At 52.4% G+C, this 24,464-nt stretch overlaps 1 protein-coding gene across 1 annotated transcript in view; it reads right to left on the reverse strand.

The window, feature by feature from the left end:
• Nucleotides 1-24,464, reverse strand: part of RNLS (renalase, FAD dependent amine oxidase) — a 153,666-nt gene that overhangs the window by 122,190 nt on the left and 7,012 nt on the right. Inside the window, exon 4 of the mRNA XM_051982653.1 lies at nucleotides 22,770-22,928. Coding sequence (XP_051838613.1) covers nucleotides 22,770-22,928 — 159 coding nt within the window. The remainder of the gene's footprint in view (nucleotides 1-22,769; nucleotides 22,929-24,464) is intronic.

Raw genomic sequence — 24,464 nt, forward strand, 5'->3', positions numbered from 1 at the left:
GCCCCCTGCTAGAGAAGAGAACTTCCCCTAAGGGGGGCCCTGAGGCCTCCCCCAATTCCTGCGGCAGCCTCCCCAGTCCTCTCCAGGGGGCCCTCTGCTCTCCAGCAGCCTCCTCTCCAGGCCTCTTCTCCACCCCCGGGCCCTTCCTCCGAGTGGCCGGCTCCTCCAGAAGCGCCACGTGACGGACAGTGCGAGGCTGGCCAGGTCCTCCTTTCTCCACCATCCCGGTGCCCTGAGTCCTCTCACTAGAATGGAAGCTCCTGAGAACAGGGATTCTCCCTCTTTTTGCTCGAGTTTGTTCTGGCAGCACTGAGCGCAGCTCCTGGCATGCAGCAAGTGCTTAATAACTGCTCGTTGGTGTGACTGGCCACGGCCACACAGTCCGTGTCTTCTCCGTGTGGGTGTGGATGGGGGGAGGGGCAGATGCTACCCACAGCCCCTGGAGGAGCCCTCAGTCCGAGGTCGGTGCTCAGTCAGGGCGTCCTGGCCCCCTCTGCCGTCCTGGGTGACATCTCGGGTCCTCAGGATACCATTCTTAAGTACATAAAGTCTCTTTTCCAAAGAAACCAATTAACAAATATTGAATTTCCCCGTCCAAGCGCGGGTGCCCCTTGAATCTTATCCTTGAGACTCCGCGGACCAGGTGAAGAGCCTTTGCTCTAGGTAAACACCCGCCCGAATAGGAAACAACCACCCCCAGCATCCTCCCATCACCATAAGCACTGGGGCCCCGGGGCCCCGGAGGATGCCTGCTAACCTGGGCTCGGGGGGAGACCCTTGGAGTCAGTTCTTCCAAGACCACCATGTACAAGCCCCACGGGGAACTTCCAATGAACCGTCTGCCCGTAGATGCCGTCGGCTCTTAGAAAAGCTACTGACTCAAACGGCCACGTCAGCCTGCCCGGCCTTCACGGCACTAAAGGAAGAGCCGCAGAAAGGGGGACAGGAGCCTGGTCCGTGTCCCGCTCTCTGCCCCGGCTCTCTCCATCCTTCATTTGGGAGAGCCTGGTTTCTTGACGACAGAGCGAAGGAATCCTCGTGAGCTTGACATTCTCACCATCGACACGATGGGACGAGCCCACCGGAGGGAACCCTAAAGGGTCTCCTTGGAAAGGCCAATCTAGGCCTCGGTGGGGTCGGTTTGCTGAGCGCCCAGAGCAAGAACCGTCCCGTGGGGAGCATCTGGCTACCAGAGAGCACTACTGGCGAAAGGGATCCACAAAAAGAAATCCAGGGAATCAGTTTGGGTCAATCAGTTGGCAGGTATTTAAGTGAATGCTGTGTGCCCGGCACCCAGGCTGGCAGTGGGCACACAAGTACAAAAAAGGAAACAGTCTCTCTTCATACTGAGCTTACATCCTAATAGTGGGGACAAAGTGATCAGTACATATGCAAATTGAATAAATACAAGTATAAATAAAGTAGTTAAATGCAAAGTAGTGTAATGGTAGGGTCAGGAAAGAAACAGAGCTGAGGAAGGAGGGTATTCTAGGCCTGAGGCACAGACAGCAGAAAGGCAGAGAGATGGGAGATGGGGTCAGAGAGCAAGGGAGGAAGGAAGAGCCTCCATTCAGGTCGGGGCCGTCCATGCCATTTATGCAACACTTATGATAGCAAATGAAGTGGCAAGATAATCCTACTCGAAGTTCAACAAGACCTTTCAAGTTAAATTAAATTAAACTTTGACTTCAATGCAAAAATGGGAACAGGAAAGCTTGGCAAGAAATAAATCGGAGAATGGAGATTGGTTATAAGGAATGAGAGAGGCCAAGACTTGAGACCATAGAGAAGCCTGATGCTTTTATAACAAGAATACATTCTTTGAGGAAATAAAAAATCAGAAGCAAGGCCCTCAACATGGAATTGATATTTTAATGGACAAGAAAAAGACTCTTCCTGAATTAGCTGGCACAGAAAGGAGGACTCTAAGGGATGGAACAGGGAATCAATATGTGTGCAAAGCCAGAAGAAGGAAGAAAATAAGAAAAGGGAGATAGCCTACAATTAATAAACATTTATTAAGTGTCGACTGTGTACCAGGTCCTGGAGAGATGAAAAATAGATCCTGTCCTCAAGGAGCTTATAGTGTAAATAAACCCAACCTATCCTAGATTACATCAGCTACTGATGATGACAAACAGATATGCGCTAGATACAGTAGGCACTTAATAAATGCACAGAATGAATGAAACGCTGATGAATAACTCAAGCCATTTCCCCCCTGAGCAGATGAGAACATCCTAAAATGTTTATCAGTTTCCCATCTGTCTCCTGGTCAGTAACTAGAATGAGAGTGGTGAATTCCTTAGGACCAAAAAGAATTGCTTGCTTGGTTCTAGAAACTTCTGAAAATATTGCTCAATGTTTTATTAAATCAGGGCTTCCCAACCTTGTGTCTCTGAACTTTTAAAAAAATTATATTGCTAGGGGCAGCTAGATGGTGCAGTGGCTAGAGCACCAGCCCTGAAGTCAGGAAGACCTGAGTCCAAATCTGACCTCAGATACTTAATACTTACTATCTATGTGACCCTAGGCAAGTTACTTAATCCCAATTGCCTCAGTAAAACCAAAATATTGATAACTATATCTTAATATAATTGACTTCCTTTCTAATTCTATATATTTTATTTTATACATTTAAAACATTCCGAGAATAATATTAATGAGAATAGCTAATATTTATATAGTGTTTTCAGGTTTGCAAAGCACTTGATAAAAATGATTTCATTTGATCCACACGACAAACAACGCCTGAAGGCAGATGCTCTTATCATCATCCCAGTTTCACACGAGGAAAATGAAGCTGAGGGATTGAAGCGATTCGCTGAAAACTGAGACAACCACTAGGTGTCTGATGAGGGATCAGAACGGGGTTCCGTCAGCAGCTGGCCTTTACACCGAGAGCTCTATCCGTGGTGCTGTCCAAATGCCTTTCAGGGGGTCAGCCTTCACCGGATTGCCAAAGGGGTCCATGTCACCGAACAGGTGAAGGGCCCTTGTCCTAGTTCACTTGGTAATTGATTTTGCGCCTAGTAGGCAGTTGATAAATGTTGGCCAAATCTGAACTGAGCAGAAGGTTAATGACGTTTCCTCGGGGGACTGCTTTAACTTTTCGTTTCTTTTTTGGTAAATCATGAGCAGTTGGGGAGGCGGGGAGAAGAGACAGGTACGGTGACAGGAGAGCCAAGAGCCACCTCTGTCGGCGTCCCCCTCAGAAGGGGATGAGTCTCAGGCATTCAAGGAGGCTCCTGAGGAACAGGCTTCTCGTTCTTCCCAAGAATCAAACACATGCGGGAAGGGTGCCATCTTGCTAAGCAGAATGTTTATAAGCTGAAAAAACCTATTTCATTATCACTCAACCACATGATCATTGTGCACGCACGCTTTCCCGATATTCCCATCCCATTAGAGCACATGTCCATGCAAACACACTCTCACACTCCTTTTTCATAAAATCTTAAGTTTGATGACTTTATTTTATGCATTTAAAAGTGTTATTCTGAGAGTGAGACCACTAATCACAGCTAGCATTTATAAAATTTATAAATTTCATCCTCACAACAAGCTTGGAGTCCCCCGGTCAAAGTCTAGGCAGACATCAGGTGATCCAGCACACTCAGACAAGAGAGAAGGAGCTCCAGGAGATTGACTTGGTTTCCAGGAACAGTTAGAAAGGATTTGTAAACCATCGTCTCACATATTGTTAAATGGAACAAATATATCTGCAGGCAATGCAGTATCGGTGACACTTCACAAGTACCAGATGGGAGAGATGTGGCTAGAAAGAAGATCTGGGGGTCTTAACGGACTGCAAGCTTAATATGATTCCACAATGAAATATGATTTAAAAAAAACCAAATAAGTTGCATCAAAAGAATCCTGAATAGGATTAGGAAAGGAATATTCCTGCTGTGCTTTGCCTAGGTCAGACATAATTTATAAATGGATCAATGAATAAGTATTTCTTAAGCGCCTACTATGCTCTAGTTATCCTGCTGGGTGCTAGTGATAGAAAGTCAAAAAAAAAAGCCTCTGCTCCGAAGGAGTTTATATGCTTTGGGGGGAGACGGCATATACATAAATAAGTCTCTACCAAATAAATACAAAATAATGTTGTATTTGTTATCTATGTACCATCGATCCAAAACCTGGCAGAAGTTAAAGTCCCAGGCCACCCTCCCTCCCTTCCCAAGGAGCCCAGCACTTATTTTTCCCCTCCCCATTCCCGCCATTACTTAAGAGGGCTTTAACACACACGGCTGTCACCTCAGGCCCTGTAACTCCCCAATCCTTTACGACACTCAGCTGCCGTGAATTCTGTCATACACAGGGATGGTCCCGTCCTTGGTCTTGACAGCAACCCCAGGTGTCTGCTTCCTTCATGGGGAACTCTGCAATTGCTTCACGGGATCCTCACCTTGCAGGAACATGGGGTCAGGTGTGAGATTCACCCAAGTCCCAACTGGGGCTCCAAGAAGTCAGAGCAGGCCCAGCAGCCACAGAGGGGCACTAGACTGAAGGTCACTGAGGCGTCCCAAATCCTTTAGTGAGTTAGGGGGTGCCCCCCAAGCGGGTGGAAGGGGGGAAGGAGAACAAGAGGCTTCTGTGGCCAGGAAGGCGGCTCCAGCAGACAAACCCCTAGAGCCGGTCAGACCTGGAGAGAGTCGGGCATTCACTGATCCTGGGCGTCAGGACGACTAGCCCTGCCACTAGGCTTCAAGGACCGGAGGCCTTCCCAGCTCCATCCCACTGAAATCTGACTTATTACAAAGAACTCGCACACAGCTCAGAGAAGTGATACGAGGACCTTCAGAAAGTTTCTCTGTAAAACTGGCAAGGGACCATGAGAGGGGGGACACTAGCCTGGGGCTGCCCAGCACAAAAGACGGTGCCGGGCTCAGTGAGGGAGAATTGCAGCAGCACCAAACATGTGACGCCAACTTTGGAGCCGTCGCCACTGCCCAGCTTCCTCTGTGGGTGAGCTCCCACGGGTCTCATCGGCCACAGTGAGTCCAGCCTGGTGATGTCCTCTTGGACTCTCTGAGAACAAAGGACCCCAACAAGTCCTGTCTCTGAAAGCCCTTCTCCTCCTCCCCTTGGACCCTGTCCCCCTCCACGGCCTCCCCCGGGATGGCTCTCGTCACCATCTCAGCATCTTGCGGGTCACTCAGCTTTGCCCTTTTGGCAGACTCTGCCCCAGAAGGCAGAGCTCCTCCCAAAGCCTTCCCTGACAGGGCTCAGAAGCTCCCAGGTAACTTCCTTCTCCATCAGCAGCCCCGCTCAGTCTCAGCTCCATGGAGCCCCTCCAGGTTGGGCTCCCATCCCAGTCCTTTCAGCCTCCTTTTGCTTCTCCCCCATGACTGCAAGCTCCCTGAGGGTAGGGATGCCCAGAGCTTAGGAGGGCCCGGCCCACAAGCACAGTCACTAAATATTGATGATGAACCACTCTGACCGGATTTCTTCTCGGCTCCAATGGCTCCCAGGACTCGACTCCTTCATGGCTTCTGCCTTGCAGACGCCCACCTGGACTCTTTTCCTCTCCTTTCTGACACACGTACTGCTGAAGGAGTGGATCAGGCTGACCGAGTCCACAACAAATTCTGTATCACTGCATCCCAACCAGGTCCTTGCCATCACAAGAGGATCATCTTTGTGCTCCCCCCATTCTCACTGTCTCCTCTCCCTCAGGCGTCCCCAGCTCTCTCTTCCCCTAAGCATTCAGGGAGATCTGCCCGATGCGGCTCCACGACTAGTGGAAGGGGCGAAAGCCTCAGAGAGATGGATGCCGGGAAGAATCCCCAGCTCCTGAAGCTGGGCCCACGTGGACGGCAGCCTTGAGAGGTCATGGACCAAGCGGACGTTGAACCATGGTCACTTACCCTGTGCAAGTGCCCAACTCTGAAGTAACCGAGGCGTTCTGACTGAGCCACAACGTTCCATTTTCTCTGCTAGAACAGGAGACGTTCACAAATGGAGGGAAACGCGGGCTCATCCCACAAAGGACCACTTCCACGGGCTAATAAATTCTCCTCATCTCCTAGAGCAGAGATGCTCTGAAGGAAGGAAGCAGGCTTAGCCTGGTACAAGCCGCTCCCCATTAAGGCCTGCTGGCTCTCCGCTGGCCAACTGTCTCTTTCATGATCTATCTCCGAGTCTTCCCGGGAATCAAAGTCAAGTTCACTACCTCTGCTGTGCAGACTGCTCTCTCTCTTTTTTGAAAATTAGGACATTTGCCCTTCTCAGTCTCCGGGCACTCGTTTCCCACAATCTTTCAAATATCACCACAGTGGCTCAGCAGTCACCTCGGCCGGTTCTTTATGTACCTAAGTTTGCAATTCATCTGGGTCAAGAGACTTGACGTCATGGGAGGGGAACTGGGGAACTAGCCGCTCTCTAGCTTCCTTATCTATCCTGAGTCTCATCATCACTTCAGTCCTCTTTTCTGATATGGAAATGTGCAGAGAGAAAACAGAAGCCAAATTAAGAACTGATATCATGGAAGGAAGGAAGATCTGGATGGCTATTTTTGTTAGTTTGATCATGGCATGGATAAAATCTATAGACCAGAAAAATTTTATATGAAAGTATTAAAAATCAGCAACAAAATTCTTTCTATTCCAATCATACTCATAATTAAAAATGTCACTTGTGATATGGGGAAAAACCTCACAATCAAATTAAATAACACATAATCTGTATTAGTGTGACACCTCACAATTTGGCAACTTATAAAAAATAATTAAAAATCCTAAGGACAAAAAAAAAATAAAAAATCTTTTTCAAAATTTAAAGGAAAATGATTACTATTAAGTAACTCCTCACTATATAGAGCCTCAGCTTGGGGGCCAGGGGTGCCTCTGGAAAACTTCAGCCTGCAAGAAAAATGGAAGCTCAGAAACTACTCGTCACATTCAAAGCAGATGGTAGCAGGATGAGTCCACATATAACTAGCTCTATTGACCTATAGGCACTGGAATGCTTAATTATAATTATCAGTCAATCACAGGCTCAGAGATTTAGAACAAAAAGGGCCATCTTACCCAAAGTCAGAGGTGACATCGGAACCCAGGATCTCTGACTGCTAAGCCAGTGCTCTTTTCTCTGTATTACAATCCCTCTAATTAATAAGAATTTAGTCATGACCTAGTCTGTGCCAGGCATTAGGGATGGAGAGGTAGAGACAAAAGGGAAACAGTCCCTATCTTGAAGGGATCTTCATGGGGGAGATAATTGAGCACATAATAATATATAAAGAATATAAAAAACAAAAACAGCAGGAGAGCGGCTTATTGTCCTTACTGGTTTACTGTTTCCTTTTATTTTCCTGCCTCAGTTTCCCTAAATTGTTCTGCTTCGATTCCCCTGGTTGCAACCCTCCCCTTCCTGACTATCAGGACTGATATAACTTGGGACTGGCTACTCTAGGATCATAAACTGTAAATATTAAATCTCAGATAAGAGGGAGATCTTCTATTTCAGACATCCTGGCTCCCAAGTTCTCCTAAGTTATCAAGAATTTATGGTCCTCACCCCGCAATCTGTCAGAACCGGGCCCTTCCTGGAAATTCCCGCTCACCAGTGTTCGGACTCCACCCCTTGCCTTTGTACCCCCTGATCACTCGAGCCCTATAAAAATCATTGGAAACTCACATTCGATGCTGAATTCTTTGAGAAAAAAGTGCAATTCAGCCTTGGAGGAAAAATGGATTCTGCTCTGCCCCCAGGCAGAAATTCCCTCTCAGCAATTCAAATAAAAATATTAAAAACTCTCTGATCTCTATCTTGCCTCAGTTTCTCCAGCATTACAGTGCCCATTCAAACTGTGACAGATATAGGTTCTATTGAACAGGACACCCATTCCCATGCATGTTAGAATGCAGGCAGTGGACATTTTTCATCCATTTTATCTTTCCTGTGTGGATGGGCAGGACAAAATCTCTCGGGAAATTCTGAAAAGTTTAAGGGCTTGATGCAGTCAAGATGTCTTCTGCAAACAAAAGCATCTGGGGGACCTCGTCACTCACAGGGGGATCTAGACCTTGACACTCTGCTGGACCCCCTCCCCCCCATTACTTAGAGAATACTTCATGACACACACATACACAAAAACTAAAACAACGAATACTAATTAAAAAGTAAACACTTTATCCTACGCTAAGCGCCAGGAAGCGTGTTAAGTGATGAACGTGGAACTGAAAGAGGCAAAAATCTTAAGGAGCTTATGTTCTGATGGAGCAAGAGGAATACATACAAGATAAATGCAGAAGAGACAGAAGCTAACTAAAATGAACCTAAAAAACCAAGACAAAATCAAAGCCCGGTCCAGGCCCTAAGTTTCCTCATTCTTATCTACCAAGCTCTGTTTTGAAATAAGAGATCTAGAAGTTCACAAACAAATGCGGACAAGGAAATTTCTCCTTTGAAACAGAAGTTGGGCGAGGAGGAGGCTTTCTGTTCTACAACAAACCGTAGCTTGTGTGCCCTGGGGGGCATTCCTAGTCTGATAACAGAGGTAGACCGGGAATATGAGTGAGCCTGAGGCTGAGGAAAATGATGTATCTGGTGGGAGGGAATTTAAGCGCTTTGGGCAATGGTCACTTCTGAGGAAGAGACAACTGGCCTGAGACCTCCAGGAGGGACCGGAGTCTGAAAGACGCAATGGGAATGACAGCCGGCCCCCACACAGATTACCTGAAGGGGGGGATTTCCTGGGAATGGGGCCGGATCCCAGAGGGCTTTGAATGTTGTGGTAAGGGGTCTGTACCTTCCCCACTGAACACTGAAGCACAGGAGGGAGGGCTCTGAAGCTGTCCGGGAAGGGGGCTGGCTGACTGTGGGTGAGGGGAGGCTGGAGGGCGCAGGGGTTATTGCGACAGAAATAGGACTGAGGATGTGCTCTCTGGTGGGGCCCTGAGAATGGCTGGGCAAGCCATAGGGACCTTCTGTCCAACTGCTTTTGTTTTATCAAAATCCAGTGAGTCACTCTTATCCGAGGCAATGTTCATTTAAGAATTCTTAAAAATGCCCTCATTTCCCCAGGGCTGCTGGGTGAATAATCAAAATACACATAAACAATTAAATGAAATCCAGGGGCTAAACACAGCCTCAAAAGGAACAAAATCAGAGGCAGATGACTTGGAATGGGGCTATCGGACCATCTCATCCTGTATTTAGTGAAGCTCTGAGGCTGCTGGGGTGAGCTTGGAAGGGGAGACGGGCGCCAGATCCCTCCGAAGAAAAAAGCTCCACCTTAGCTTTTCCGAGACGATGCTAAGGGCTGTGAAAGCAGAAAAGTGAGAGAAACCCTAGTCAGATGCAGCCCCCAACATCAACTCACCACCTTCAATTGGTGAAATCACCACAATTCAAATAATGCAAAAAAAGGTCGCGAATGATTTGAAAAAGGAGCTACCCCCAAACCCTCAGTTTCTGATCTGCTTCAGGGGAGCCAAGATCTCATCAATGTGAGTTCTGTGGAATCAGTCACATCGATCCATATCCTCCATGACAGATCCAAGGGATCACAGAGATAGACTCTAACCCAACCACCTCACGTGACCAGTAGGGAAACAGATCCTTTCCCAAGATCCCACAGGTACTCCCTACAGCAGGTCCTCCAACTCGGGAGCGAGTGTCCCCTCCAGCGGACCCTGAGACGGAGCTCTGATGGGGAGGGTGGTATACACCTACAATGGTGTAAATCAGAGTCTGTCTGGGTTATCTGTGAATACTCTGATGGGGGAGGAAGGAATGGATGGGCTGGGGATCTTCATGGACCACTTCATGGACCATGGACATGGGGGTTATTCCCCACTCTGCTCCGTAACCATCATTCAGCTTTTTCATGATAAACTTTTTATATCATTTTTATCTGGAAATTTGTTGCTGGAGATGCGCTGCAGCCTGTTTATACTGCACGTATGGCTCTTCCCTACCCTTTGAGTGACCCACAATTTGGTTTCCTTGGAGACTGGATATTTATGATTTGAAGCCATCCCTGGCAGAATACTGCTGTCAGAAGAGGTTGTTGCGGGGGGTGGCTCAGCCGCAATGAAAACCTGGGCACTTGTCGGAGTGCCCGGCTGCCCGCTGGCTTCCTCCCGTGGATTCTGGGCCTGCCCCCTGCTGGGCTGCGAGGTCTGTCCTATGGACCAGCTGTCTGAGCTATCTGAGCAACGGCGGCTGGGGATGGGATTGGGGTCTGCTCTAGAACTCCCTGCCTGTGCCCTGAGTTTCCTAAGGAGTCTGCGGGCTTGTCTGGAGGACCAGCTGCCTGGTCACCCACTGCCCGGCCAGGATCACTGGGCTATGCAGAAAACTGGAGGCCTGTCTCTGGGGAGCGTTTCCCCTCACGCTATCTCAGAGATCAGCTTGGGGAAACGCCAGCTTTTAAATGCCTCCATCACAGCATCAGCACTTATTGAGCACCTCCACGTGCCCAGGATCTGCGCTGGGTGCTGGGAGGTCCGGTCCCTGCTCTCCAGAAGCTGACACCGATACTACCAATCCAGGTGGGCCAGGCCGGCAGAAGGCCGAGACCCCGCAGGGCCAAAACTCGGGTAAAGGGCCCTTTCGGGCTGTTCAATGGTGATGAGCCAAGGACGCGCCCGTGGGTGGCTGCAGCTGGGCCCGGGGTCAGGAAGACCTGAGCCTCAGACTCCGCCAAGGGGCCCAACCCCTTTTTGCCCCGATTTCCTCATCTATAAGCTGGCTAACAGTCCCCCTCTCGTGTTTCTATGAAGATGAAGTGTCATGACATCTGAAGAGCACCAGGCAGTATCTGGAGTGTCAAAGGCTCTGGATAAACACATTCTCTTATTTATCTCTCTATTCCTTCCTTCATTCTTCTTCTGAGCTCTCTTGAATATTATTTCTCCACTGACCTCGGCGAGGCTTTTAGCTACAAAATAATCTTCCTAAGGAAAAGGTGTCAGCCTCTGTGGCCCCCTTTATCCCGGGCTAAAATATAACTACCATTCCTGGCATTTGAGGCTTCCCGCCCAATTTATTTTCCCAGCTTTTTTTCTTCGAGCCTTGGCTCTTACCTTCGCTCATTAGTGTCGCCCCATGCTCAGAACGTCCCCTTCTGCTGCAATCCCCGTGTTCCTCAAGGGCTGGAGCACAAGCAGCTCTTCCTGCGTTCTACAGAGATGTCAGGTATAAATGGGGCTGCGCCCAGGGAACTTCCAGTAGTGCAGGTGGTCAGCACTTGCCCAAATCCAGGCTGAGAGGATGACCAGAGGCCTAAGGCGCTGAATGACTTGCAGAGCCCGTGTGTCCAAGGGGAGCGATTCCCACCAGCTCCTCCTGGCTCCGAGGGCCTGGAAATCTCATTTTCTGATCACGATTTGTCTTGCAGAGTCCCTGCCATCCCCCGGGACACTGCCGCCTTCTGAGGACAGAGGCCGTGCCCTCTGGCCTTTCCCCAGATGGGGTCTTGCCCGTTCTGAGCCCTTAGACGGTGGCTGAAATGACATGACTTTGTAAAGATTTGCCACCAAACGGGAACCTGACAGAATGATGTCAGAAACAGAGCTGGAAACTTTGGCCAATGCACCCTGACATGAAGGTCAGAGTGAGAAAGGACGGGAAACAAATCTGCTTCCCAACGAAGGCCTTGGGGAGAAGCCGGGCGGCCGAGGCGGCAGGAAAGAGCCTGGGAGGCCCGGCCCTGAGCGCCCGTGTCCCCTCGGATACATACTGGGCGAGTGACCCAGGGCGAGGGGACGACAATTCCTGCGACACCGGAGCTCTCGGGAAGCATTTGCTAAGCGCTGACTCGGTGCCAGGTCGGAACACAAATGTAAGCAGAGATAAAGTCCTTGCCCCAGGGATTCCCGTCCTGATGAGGTAAGGCAGCATGGAAGCAATTAGCGTGTGCAAGCCAGAGAAGGTGATCTGGGAAGGGGGGAAAGGCCTCCCGAGGAAGGTGGGTTTGAACCGAATCCTGAACCAGCCAAGGGGCGGAGGTGAGTGGGCGTCAAGTCCCAGACACCCCCCCCCCCCAGCTGGTTTTGCCCACTCTGGCTGCTCTAAGCCCTCTCAATGACCCTCTCAACAAAGAGCTGTGGGAAACCAGCTGAATCCCAGGTGAAACTTAAAAAACAACAAATACCCACGTAGGGAACCAAGGAGCTAAAGAAAGAAAAATGCCCCTGGAAAGAACAAAGCACATCCGGTATTTATGAGCTGAATTATTAGAATTTATAAAACACAACTACAAATTAATGTTCACGGCTATAAAGAAAGATCCCTGAGGAGAGTCAGTGTTCACATCTAATATAACAATGCCATTTTTATTATAACTATGTATCATCCTAGTAAAAGGATGCTATTTAGCACTATGTCATTAAAAGTGCCAAAGGGTTTAGACAAAATAATATGAACATTAATACAGAACAAAAGGTCAGGAACATCGAGGAATATAACAGAAAAGGAGGAATAAGGGGTATTAACAGGTAACATTTATAGAGCACCTGACATGTGCCTGGTCCCGTTAAACAACTTATAACGACTGCCTCATCTGATCCTCACAACAATTCTGTGACGTGGCTGCTCTGATTATCTCCAGCTTACAGTTGAGGAAACTGGGGCAGAGAGTAAGAGACTTGCCCGGTGCCCCACAGCTAGTAAGTGTCAGAGGCTGGATTTGAACTTGGCTGTTCCTGACTGCAGTCTAGCACTCTATCCATTGGATGACGGAGCCGGCCCCATTTAGTATTAGGATCACCAGACTGTCCAAATACACTGTTAAGTAATAACAATCAAAACTGTTTGTACTGGATAAAAATAGAAGAGTCCCCATGTGGAACAGATTAGACAAGCAAGGCTTAGAAGGCAAGGGCCCAGCAGCTCCCTTTTGGATTGGCCAGCTGACACAAAGCATGGAGAAATCTTTCTGGGGGCAGTGTTGGGAGGGGGGGAAGGAAAGGAGCTCAGAACCCCACCCTGTCTTATCAGCTAATTCCAAATGGAGGAGGAAGGTCCATGTTAAAAAGTCAGGCTGTTTAAAACAACTGAATCTCTCCTAACTGTGGACAAGCGATGAATCGAGCATAAAGGATCAACTACTTTGCCTGTAATTTAAAAAATAAACTAGATGTATCTGCAATAAAAAGTTAAGCTATGAACTAGGGAAACATTTTAGATGAATTATCTCTAATGCAAATTCAAAATCTCTGATCTAAATCTGTAGGATTAAGAGCCATTCCCCGCTAGCTGAGTGGTCAACAAAAGATGAATAAAAGAAAAAATATGAGGCATCAACATCTAAAAGTGCTCAAAATCACGAGAAATCTGAGAGGTGTGAATTACTACAACTTAGAAGTCAGATCTTATACCCACAAAGTTATCAGAAGGTAAGAGAATGAGAAAAAAAATGAAAGCTGTGAAGAACACAGGAAAACAAAGCTAGAGCTCATTACTGGAGGAGCCGTAAAAGTGTCCAACCAATTTGAGAAATAATTTGAAATTACAGAGGAATATTTCCAAGATTGTTCCTCCCCTCTGACCCAGCCATCCCACTAAGGGATAACAAAAGATGGAGTAATATCGTCTGGCACACGGGGCTTTAATAAATGCTTTTTTGACTCCTGAGAAATAATCTATCTGTATGAAAATATTTGTAGACATGTTGTTCATAATAGCAAATTGCTGGAAACAATCTCTAGGCCTAATGACTAGAGGATAGCCAAAGAAAGTTCAGGGTAGGAAATATATTGCAATGTTATTGTCAAATGATGAATAGGAAGGATTCAAAGACACGTGAGCAGCCTGCCAATGTGGGCAAGTGGAGAGAATGTGGGATGGGTGGGAGGAGAGGGCTCAGGGTACCAGGGTTCACCAGTACTTACTCCCGTGGGCTCAGGTGGTCTGGGCCTCAGTTTCCTGGAAATGGAAAAGCCCCAGAGGCTTTCTAACTCTCCGTCTCTTATTGCCCAAGGTGGGTACAGGGGGAAGCCACGGGACCATATCTACCCTTATGGCCACGGCAGACACGGAGCCCGGCACAAACCACGGTTAGCGCTGATATCTACTTGTGATAAAATCCTCTGATAAAGCAGAACGCTGCTCGAGTCTAACACTGCCCGTACGATCTGTGCCCCCCGGTTTTCTCACTCATGTTCACTCGTCACTCTTCTCATCAGCTCAATTTGGCGCACCATGCTGGCTCGAGCTCCACGGGGAAACATCCCCAGCTTCCCGCCCTCGCCCTTCTCTCCCTCAACATGTCCAAAGCCCCTTTCTCCACCCACTTCCCCTTGGTTCAAACCTTCTCTGTGTAAAAGCCAAGCTTCACGTTAAGGGTGAGGAAGCTGAGTCTGGAGCAGCACAATGCATCCTGAGCTGGTTTCATTGTCCCATGCCCTCTCTGTAAAACTCAGAGTGAAGGGTGGCCCAGTAGACAGAAAACCAGCCCTGGAGTCAGGAGGACCTGAGTGCAAATCTAACCTCAGACAAGAGACACTAGCTCTGGGACCCTGGACAACTTGCAAATAAACCAAAATAACAACAAAAAGCAAAAAATAAAAATAAAAACAAAAACACAAAACTGGTTTTTTTTGCACAACCCAGTTAGCTCTCATAAAGATACGTTGTCTAGTTGCAGAGCCCATCTCTATCCCCAGTTATTATTGATATCATCAAGCATTCTGCTTAGACACATACAGAAGAAGGCCTTTACATGGCAGGTAGCTGGGATATCTTATGCAATAAAAACACGTTACATAGCATTTACCACAGGTGTTCATTATATTGGAGATGGGACTGACAGGATTTTGAAATCCAAGTGTTAACAAACCATGTCATAAAACCATGGGTTTTCCCAGCAGAAAGCTAGGAAACAATCTTTACTCCAAGTGTCTTTGATAAAGGTCTCATTTCGAGATGAACCAAATCAGTTCCAATAGAGCAGTAATGAACTGAACCAGCTACGCCCGGCGAAAGAACTCTGGGAGATGACTGTGAACCTCTACATAGAATTCCCAATCGCTGTATTTTTGTCCACCTGCATTTGTGATTTCCTTCACAGGCTAATTGTGCACTATTTCAGAGTCCAATTCTTTTTCTACAGCAAAATAACCGTATGGACGTGTATACTTATTTTGTATTTAATTTATACTTTAACATGTATTGGTCAATCTGCCATCTGGGGGAGGGGACGGAGGAAGGAGGGGAAAAATTGGAACAAAAGGTTTGGCAATTGTCAATGCTGAAAAATTACCCGTGCACATATCTTGTAAATAAAAAGCTGTAATAAATAAGTAACATCTAAAAAAAATAAAATAAAGGTCTCATTTCTAAGCTATATAGAGAACTGAGTCAAATTTATAAGCACGCAAGCCATTCCCTAATTCATAAGTGGTCCAAGGAGAGAACAGGCAGTTTTCAGTTGAAGACATCAAAACTATCTCTAGCTATCAAGTGCTCTCAATTACTTTTGATTAGAGAAATTAAAATTAGAACAACTCTGAGATACCATCTCACACCAAGCAGATAGGTTAATATGAAAGAAAAGGAAAATAAGAGATGTTGGAGAAGCTGTGGGAAAATTGTCATGCATTGTCAGTGGAGTTGTGAAATGAGCAATTTGGAATTATATCCAAAGGCCACCAAACCGTGGCTACTTTTTGCCCCACTTCTAGGTCTGTATTCCAAAGAGATCATCACAAAGGGGAAAAGGAGCTTCATTGCACAGCTATTTGTAGCAGCTCTTTTTGTGGCGGAAAGGAAGTGGAAATTGAAGGGATGTCCATCAGCTGGGGAATGGCTGAACAAGCTGTGGTATACGAACGCAAAGGAAAACTATTGTGCGGTGAGAAATTCTGAACGGGCACGGTTCAGGAAGACCTGGAAAGACGGATACGAGCTGATGCAAAGTGAAACGAGCAGTTTGGAATTATATCCAAAGGGCAAGCAAACCGTGGCTGCTTTTTGCCCCACATCTAGGTCTGTATTCCAAAGAGATCATCACAAAAGGGAAACTCTGAGAAATTCTGAATAGGCAGGTTCAGGAAGACCTGGAAAAACGGATACGAGCTGATACAAAGTGAAACGAGCAGTTTGGAATTATATCCAAAGGCCAACCAAACCACAGCTACTTTTTGCCCCACTTCTAAGTCTGTATTCCAAAGAGATCATCACAAAAGGGAAACTCTGAGAAATTCTGAATGGGCAGGGTTCAGGAAGACCTGGAAAGACGGATACAAACTGATGCAAAGTGAAATGAGCAGAAGCAGGAAAACACTGTATCAGCAACACTGTGTGAGGATCAACTGTGACTGATCTTTCTCGGCTGTTCTCAGCAACACCGTGCTCCGAGTTCCTCAGACCCATGAAGGAAAATGCTACCTCCACAGGCCGATAAAGGACTGATTAAGTCAGAATGCGGACTGAAGCCTCTTCCTTTCACTTCCGTCACTCTTGCTTACGTTTGTTTTCCTTTTGATCCGTTTCTCCTTTCACCGCTGTAATATGGCGCTGTGTCTTATATGGCAGCCCACGGATAAACCATGTCAAACGGTCTATTCTCTTCAGAAGAGGGGACGGGAAGAGAGCAAAGGACAGAGGAACATTCGAAACTCAAAATCTTAAGAAATGAATGTTAAAAATCTTCTTGACATGTGATTGGGTGTTGGAATCCTTACTAACTGCTAACTAATTAGAGTTGATCTAATCTTACAAGAAGATGGTTTGGCCAGAACCTGAAACAAGGTACTAAGTAGAACTAATTAAGACAAGGCTTGTGTTCCCACCTTTACTCATTGGAGTCCACAAGTATGCCAGCTTCACAAAGTACACTTTCTAACTTCAAGGGAGTCCACACCTTCCTTAAAGCTCATTGGGCCAGAGAGCACTATGGGAGAAAACCCATAATCCCATTCTCTCAGAAGAGGCAGATAAAAGGCCAGCGATGAGGGATCTATGGCAGAATACATTTTTTCCTCTTGGCTGGCTGATCGCGCTAGACTCGAGAGAAACGACTCTGCTGCAGAGAACACTTTTGACGGACTTCAGTGGAGCTACGCCAGAAGCCCTCTCTCCGCGGCAAGTTGGTGGCTGGGCTCCCCAGAAGGAGATAAGAGAGACCTTCCATCTCTGTCTTGGTTGGAGGCAGAAGAAAGCAGAGGCAGAGGCTGAAGGACAGAACCTTTGGATTTGGAGACATCCGAAGGGCTCCAAGCCTCTAAACCGGCTTTGCCTTGAGAAGAACAGGAACTCCAACATTTGAACTCATAACAATTGGGGAAATGCTACTTTTAAAAAATGGCTTTCTTAACATAAGCAGAATTTTTGTTTCTTCTCACTGAGCAAGAGGTGGCAAAAACCTTCTAAACAACAACAGACATCCCTCTTTCACCACCACCGTGGAGGAGACGCCAAGCTCACCCTTTCCTTTCAGGCTCTGCTTGCCGGGCTGGAGGAGTCCTGTGGAGCTTTTCGAGGATCTGCTCTGGGCTTGGGGGAAATGAAAGCATCTGGTCTTCGACTTGAATATAGGGATGGGGTTGGAAAAGTAACGTGCAGATGAACACCGCAGCCATCATGAATGGTCCCTCAAAAACTCCTAAACCGTCCATCTTTCTTCTTCCACATTTAACCAAAAGAAGCCCAATGAGCCGTGCAAGAGGAAAGCCCATTCGGCCTCCCCTGGTTTAACTCTTGGGAAACCGGCTTCCCGATGGGTGCCTCCCTCAGATCCTTCACAGGCCGTCACAGACTCCGTGGGCTTCCACCCTCTGGGGAGGCAGCTTTCCTCATCCCTCCTCCCCAGGTAATTGTGCTCAGCGCAGACCTGCTGAAGACACTTCGGGGGATCTGGGACGTTAGACACGATCTCAGACCATCCGGTCCCGATCCTCCTGGGCAGATGAGAACATGAAGCCCTAGAGACGAGCGAGTTCTCCTTGCCCCCCGCCGGCCAGTAAGCTCCAGGTCTGGCTTCGGCTCCCGAGCCTGGGCCTCTTCCCCTGTGACACGGTGTTTTATGCGGTGTCTGTCAGTGGCGACGGTCTCGTTGTTAGATTAAGGATGTGAGGTTGACAAAATGCCCAGGACTAAAAATCAAGAGAATCAAAAAATGTTGGCTCTGGCAGCACGGGGATTAAATTCACGCAAGAACCGGGCACAGGGCCGGGACTCAAGTGGCAGCGGCTCACTGTGTGCCCACCTGGGCTTCTGCCTGCCCGACTCCAGCCCCGCGCTTCCGTCTCACCTGGACTCTCCCTGGGCTCCTGGCAGCCCCCTTCTCCTGGGGTGGGCCATGAGCAGGGCCGCCATCTTGGAGAAGAACCAGGCCTGCCCCCCCGGGCCTGAGCTTCAGAGTTTGGGAACTTCAACACCTCTGACTCCCCCCTTCATCCCCCCCAGTCCTTTCCAGTGTCCTTTGCTGGTGGTCTTAATTCTCTGCCCCCACCACAGCGTGAGTTCCTTTCCTCCACTAGTCAGGGCTTTCCCGGGAGGGGCTCAGCACCCAAAGAGTGGGTCCCCCGGGCCAGGGAGGAGCCGGTGCAGGGGCCCCTAAGGGCCCGGTCATTCTCTGGGACCTTGACTTAGTCGGGGGAGGGAGGAGGGGGGCTGGGTAAATGAGCGGTGCCCATTGCCTGGGAAAGGTTAACCTGGGAGCTATAGGAGGGTCACACAGTAGTGATGCTTAAGAAACAAATCATGGTGGGAAGTACCGAGGGCTTCTAGGAAAGGACTCAGAGGGAGGGAGCAGAAGCTGAAGGGGAGGGAAGGAATTACAGGAGAAGCCTTGGCAAACTAGCCCCGGATGCAGACGTGGGGGCCACGGGTGTGGAGGACAGCCCCCTGCCAGAGCCGGCTGAGGGACGCCCCAGCCCACCTCGCAGCAATGAGCTCGGGCTGGAGCCTGGCCCCCCAGAGACCAGTGGGGCCAGAGCAGGTCCCAGGTCGGCCTCAGTGGGAAAAGGGGAGAAGCCTTTCGACGGGAAGCAGCCTTGTAAAGGCCGCGGCTCCCATGCCCTCGGCACTGCAGCGGCCCCTGGGCATCGGCTCAGGCCATCCCGGCTCCAGGCCATCCTCCCCCTGGCCACCAAAGGGATTTCCCTAAGTGCCCCCCGCTCCACAATCCGCTACAGCTCCCACTGCTCCCAGAGCCAGTGCAGAGCCAGGCTCCCGCAGGGGGGCCCAGGCTGGGAGCCCTCTCCCCCTCAGTGCCTTCCCAGGGCAGGCGCCCCCTCCTCCTGCTCCCACAAGGTTCTCGGGGGCAGAAACCATCTTCTCCCTTTCCTTGTGTCCCCAGGGTCTAGCAAATGCCTGGCACGGGGTGGGGGAGGGGAGGAGGGGTGAATGCATTGGTTGGGTGAGGTACCCAAAGGCTTCCAAGGCCCCATCTGCTGAAACTGCTTCTGGGACTGGCGCCACTAGGTGGCAGTGACGTCCATGTGTCTGTGCCCCTGCCCCAGAGGGAGGCTGATAACGGCCCCTTCCTCACAGACCCGGGCTCTCAGGCCCGGAGCTCCAGCAGGGCCAGCCCTCCCGGGGCTGTGCAGGGTCTCCTGGGCTCAGGCTTCCTTCAGGACAAGCCCTGGGCCGGAGAGGGAAAGCCCCAGACCCAGAATCCCCCACAGCAGGAGTCTGCCGCAGGACCGCAATCCTGGCTGAGCCCAGGCCTCTCCCCCAGCACTGCCCCCCGGAGGGGGGCTCCTCAGTCAGCGTAAAGGGAGCCCAGGTCCGAGGTGGGGCCCCCGAGCCCTCCTGGGGCCGGGCCCAGCCCCCCTCTTCTCATCTCCCCATCACATGCAGAACAAAGAAAAGGGGTCCCAGTGGTAGGCGAGGAGGTTCCAGCCTCAGGACTCCCCCTCCTCGCAGCCTCGCCCTCCTCGGAGGCTGGGCCTCCACTTCAGGGGGAGCGGTCAGACACGGCTGCTCTCCCCTGGCCGTGTCACCGAGGGGCTTCTCTGACTGAGCGGCGTGTCCCGGGCCGGCCATCTTCTCCCCGCTGCCTCCCCCTCCGCTGCCTTCCTTCCAGGGGCTCCTGGGGAGCAGGGACTTTTTCCTCTTGGAACGCCCGGTCTTGCCCAGTGTCTGGCACCCAGCAGAGGGGGCTCTGGCCGGGGAGCAGGACCTGGCAGGCGGCCTGGGGTGAGAAGAAAGGGGGACTATGGCAGGACAGTGTGAGGGCCCAGGAGGCGCCCAGCTGGACTCCCGGCAGTCTCCTGCCACCACTGCTCGGCCCCGGGCTTTGGGGCTTCGGATGTGAGGCTTGGGGGACAGAGACAACCTGGGGGTCCGCCAAGGATCTGGGGGACGGCCCCGTGGGAAGGGCTGCTGAGGGCGTTCAACGCTCCCTTCGCTCCATTCTCTTTTACTTCCATGTCTTGCTGCCAATGTCCGGGTCGGCTTCTCGGATAAACAGGCCCATCGGGGGGCCCAGAGTCGGCCGTCTGGAGCCCTGCCCACATCGAGGCCCTCGCACCGAGGCCCCGCCCGAGGGAGGGCAGCATCCTTGGGAAACCCCAGGGACCAGCCCGGGACGGGGACCCCGGGAGCGCGTCCTCAGGACTCGGGCTCGGCCGCTCGAGCACAAGGCAGGCTCACGAAGGACGCTCCCGCCTCGCTGGGCAGAAGGAATGGCCGCCGCCAGGGCCGACACCACCCATCCGGCCCAGGGCGTCAGGGACGGAGAACTGCAAGGAGCCGAGGGCGCGAGACAAGAAATGGAGGCGCAAGGACTCGAGTTCGGCCTTCAGGGGAGCGGCTGGGAGTGGGCCGGGGGAAGACGGCTGAAGGAGAGGAGCCGGCCCCAGTGAGAGCCCCCGCCAGACAGCGGAGCCTTGAAGGCTGAGCCACAAGAGAGTCGTGGTGCAGAGAGGGCCATGGCACAGAGGGGGCCGTGGTGCAGAGGGGGCCACGGTGCAGAGAGGGCCGCGGTGCAGAGAGGACGCGGAGAGAGCAAAGGGGGCCGCGGTGCTGAGGGGGCCACGGTGCAGAGAGGGCCACAGCACAGAGGGGGCCACAGCACAGAGGGGGCCACAGCACCCCAGCAGGCCGCAGCAGGCTACTTGGACCCTGCAGGCTCCCCACGTGAGCCAAAGTCTAGCTAGAATTGACCCTGTTTCAGGCTGGGAACTCTGGGGCAGCGAGTCCGCCCTCCTGGGCATCAGGAAGCTCCTTGTGGTCTCCTCTCCGGACGCCTCGTCTTGCCTGGACGCCCACCTTCTGTAAACAGCCGGCGCTCATTCTGAGTCCAAGTTTGGCCTCGAGATCCAGGAACGGGGCCCTGAGCTCTGGGAGTGAGAGCGCATTCGATGGACTGAGGCAGCTGGTCTGCCTGCCCTCCTGCCCACGGCCCCCGCCTGGCAGCACCCGGGGGGATGAGCAGGTGACCCAGCGCTGCCCCGCCTCCTCTGCACCAGCTCACACTGAGGCAGGGCCCAGACCGGGGGTCAGAAGGCCTGGGTTCGAGTGCTGACCCCGATGCCTCCCTGGAGCTGCCCCCCTCAGTCCCCCCCTGCTGATTCTCCATGTTGGGCAGATGGGGCCCCTCCGGGACCGCGGAGCTGGGGGGCTCCAGGCCGACTAGCAGAGAACGTCAGGCCGCCCGCCTCTCTCTGCCGTGGAAACAGCCAACGCCCGCAGCGCCCCCTCCCAGGGCCCCAGCCTTCCTGTCCGTCAGTCCCCGGCGGCGGAGCCCGCTTCTCCACGGAAGTGTCGTTACTCACCGGGCTTGGGTTTCCAGGCCAGCCAGAGCCCGTTTGGCCCGGGACGGGGCGCGATGTTACACTATATAGTCGTTACTGCCCGTAGGGGAGCGCTTCCTACCCTGGGCTCGGCCTCGGTGGCTCACAGCCCCTCCCCCCCCCAGGAGCTCCAGAACCGGGACCGAGCCCCGTCCTCCTGCGCCAGCAGCCGGGCCAGAGCGGGAGGCGGGGTCGCCTTTCCCCAAGGGCAGCTCGAGGGGGCTCCCGCAGCAGTCCGGGCAGGTGGTGATCTCTGAATCCGAGGGAGGGGAAGAATCACAGGCCCGAGGACACCCAGCCGGCTATGGCCCTCGGTACGGGGCGGGCAGCAGAGGCCTAAGGACAGGGCAGAAGGATGCCGGGCGCCCGCGTTCAGATTCAACTTCGAGAACAGTAAAGAACATTGTGATCTCCCGATTGTTTCAGCTCCGGATGCTCAGAGTCCTAGTCGTGTTTCCCCGTTACTTTTATGTTTGCATTAATGCTGCTCTGTGTGTGCGTGTGTGTGTATGTGTGTGTCTGTACACGCTAACACAAGGGCCCGCCCAACACCAGAGACGCCCCCGGGACACCCCTGCCACCCCAACACCGGACCGGGTCGGGGCCACTTTGTGCTTCTGCCTCCCAGCAGCCCCGGGAGCGGCCGCTTCTCTCCAGCCTGGCAGTCCCTCGACACTTCCTGGGACCCGGCAGCCCCGGCCCGGGGGGTTCGCGTATGTAATAACCCGGTTTAAAACGAGCGTGGCCGGTGCCCTCCTGCCCCGTGTGGACGAGAGACGTGGCTGAGCAGGCGCCGGGCCCTGGGCCGAGTGCGGGGGGTGCAAAGGGGAGCGAGCGCTTCCCTCCGACAAAGAGCCCCCTTTCTCCCCCAGGCCCCACTCAGACCTGACTTCTGAGAACGGACCCGGGACCACCCTCTCGCCACGACGGGCCGGGGACCTTGGCGGGGCGGCTGCTGTCCCACGATGAGGCGAGGAGGGGTCAGGGCCGGTGGGGGGCCCGGAAGCCCCCGAGCGCAGGAGGCGGAGCCCCCCCGGCCCCCAGGAAACGGAAGAGAAGACTTACAGTTCTTGATGTCCCCCTGCAGCTGAAGGATCTGGGGAATGGGCATCGTGAGGATGATGATGTCGAACAGCTCCGAGCCGCCCATGTCCCTGTGCACTTCCCACTTGCCGTCTTTGAGGTAGATCTCGGTCACGCGGTGCCCATAGGAAACTTCCACCCCTGCGACGAAGAGGAAAGGGGTTAGAGGGTCCGGAGAGAGAATTGGCCCCCGCTGCCCAGGGCCCGGCCCCGCCCGAGGGGAGGCACAGGGCATGTCAGGCGCCACACAGTGTCCCGGGAGGGAGACCCGGGGGGGGGGGGCGTTCTCTGACTACACCTGCTCACCGGGACCCCTCCCCCTCGGGAAGAAGAGGCCCTTCCCTCCACATCGTGGTGGTCGCCAGGCCCCAGAGGGGGAGGCCCCTCCAATACCGGGAGTCCCGACCCCCCGAAAACCCACTGAGGGCAGCCTAGGAAAGCGAACACCGCTGGGCTTCTCAGAGCCAGGGAAAGAAGGCCTGGCCGCAGACGCCGTGCTCCGGGACCCTTCCGGGGGTCACCGGCCGTTCGTTAATCAGTAACGCTCAGTACTGACTGAGAGCCGGCCCCGGCGCCGGGCTGGGGAGACAAGGACAAAACCCTAGTCTGTGTCCTCAGAGAAAGTCACCAGGCCTCACAGATGGGCCCAGGAGGGCCCAGTGCTGGGCACGGGGAGGGGGGCAAGGGGCCCGGAGGGCTGCCTCCATAGGAAGGGGGAGGGGAGGGCGCTGGCGGGCCAGCAAAGGCTGATGGGAGATGGGGGGGGTAAGGCTCTCCCTTCTCCAGCACTTGGCAGAGGAGGGACTGTCCTTCTTTTTCCTGAATGACTGAATGAACATTACAAGCGATAAGGGAGCAGAGGCCGCGGGCACAGTCACGGCCCACGGGATTCACGTTCCCTCCTCTTCCTCTGAACAGCCAACCGCCCAAATTCCATAAACAAACGGCTAAACAAACTTAAGGAAGGGCCACGGGAGCCTCGCCCAGCCGAGAGGAGCCGGGCCCAATCTGGAAGATCCCAAACCGGCCCCAAACACCCACAGCTGGGGATCCTGGGCAAGCCACTGACCCTGGTACCTCAGTTTCCACATCTATGAAATGGCTGGGAAAGAAGCGCTGAACCACGGCAGTGTCCGCCAAGAAAGCCCCAAACAGGGGCACAAAAAGCCGGACCCGCCCGGAAATACCCAAACAATCAGCAACAACACGGGCGGCCCGAGGGGAACAGAAGCCTGTTTTGTGGCCTTCTGGAGGCCCAGGATGCGGACTTGGGACAAAGATGGCCGGACCATCACTTCCCAGTGCCAGGCCCACGAGCGCCCCCGAGGCAGCCGGGTGCTATTACAGAACACTAGGAGGGAAGTGGGGGCTGGCCAGGGGCCCGGGCACCGGCTCCATCACTAGAGGAGGCAACGGGGGAGCAGCGAGGGAACCTGGCCTCCGAGGCGGGGCCTCGGCTCTGCTCCTCACCCATCGGGCGACCTGAATCCAGGCGCTGTCCCTCGAGACCCTCTCCGTCCTGTGCACTATGACGGCCTGCACAGGGCGGTCCCCAAGGCTCCTTCCAGGCCGGAATGATCCAGCAGGAGCGGGGGTGGGGGAGCGGGAGGAGAGGCAGGTGCTGACAGGGAGGTCTCCGTTACAAAAGTGGCTCACGAGGGAGACATCCTGACACCT

The sequence above is a fragment of the Antechinus flavipes genome, chromosome 2 (assembly GCF_016432865.1).
Source record: "Antechinus flavipes isolate AdamAnt ecotype Samford, QLD, Australia chromosome 2, AdamAnt_v2, whole genome shotgun sequence".
NCBI classification, from domain to species: Eukaryota; Metazoa; Chordata; class Mammalia; order Dasyuromorphia; family Dasyuridae; genus Antechinus; species Antechinus flavipes.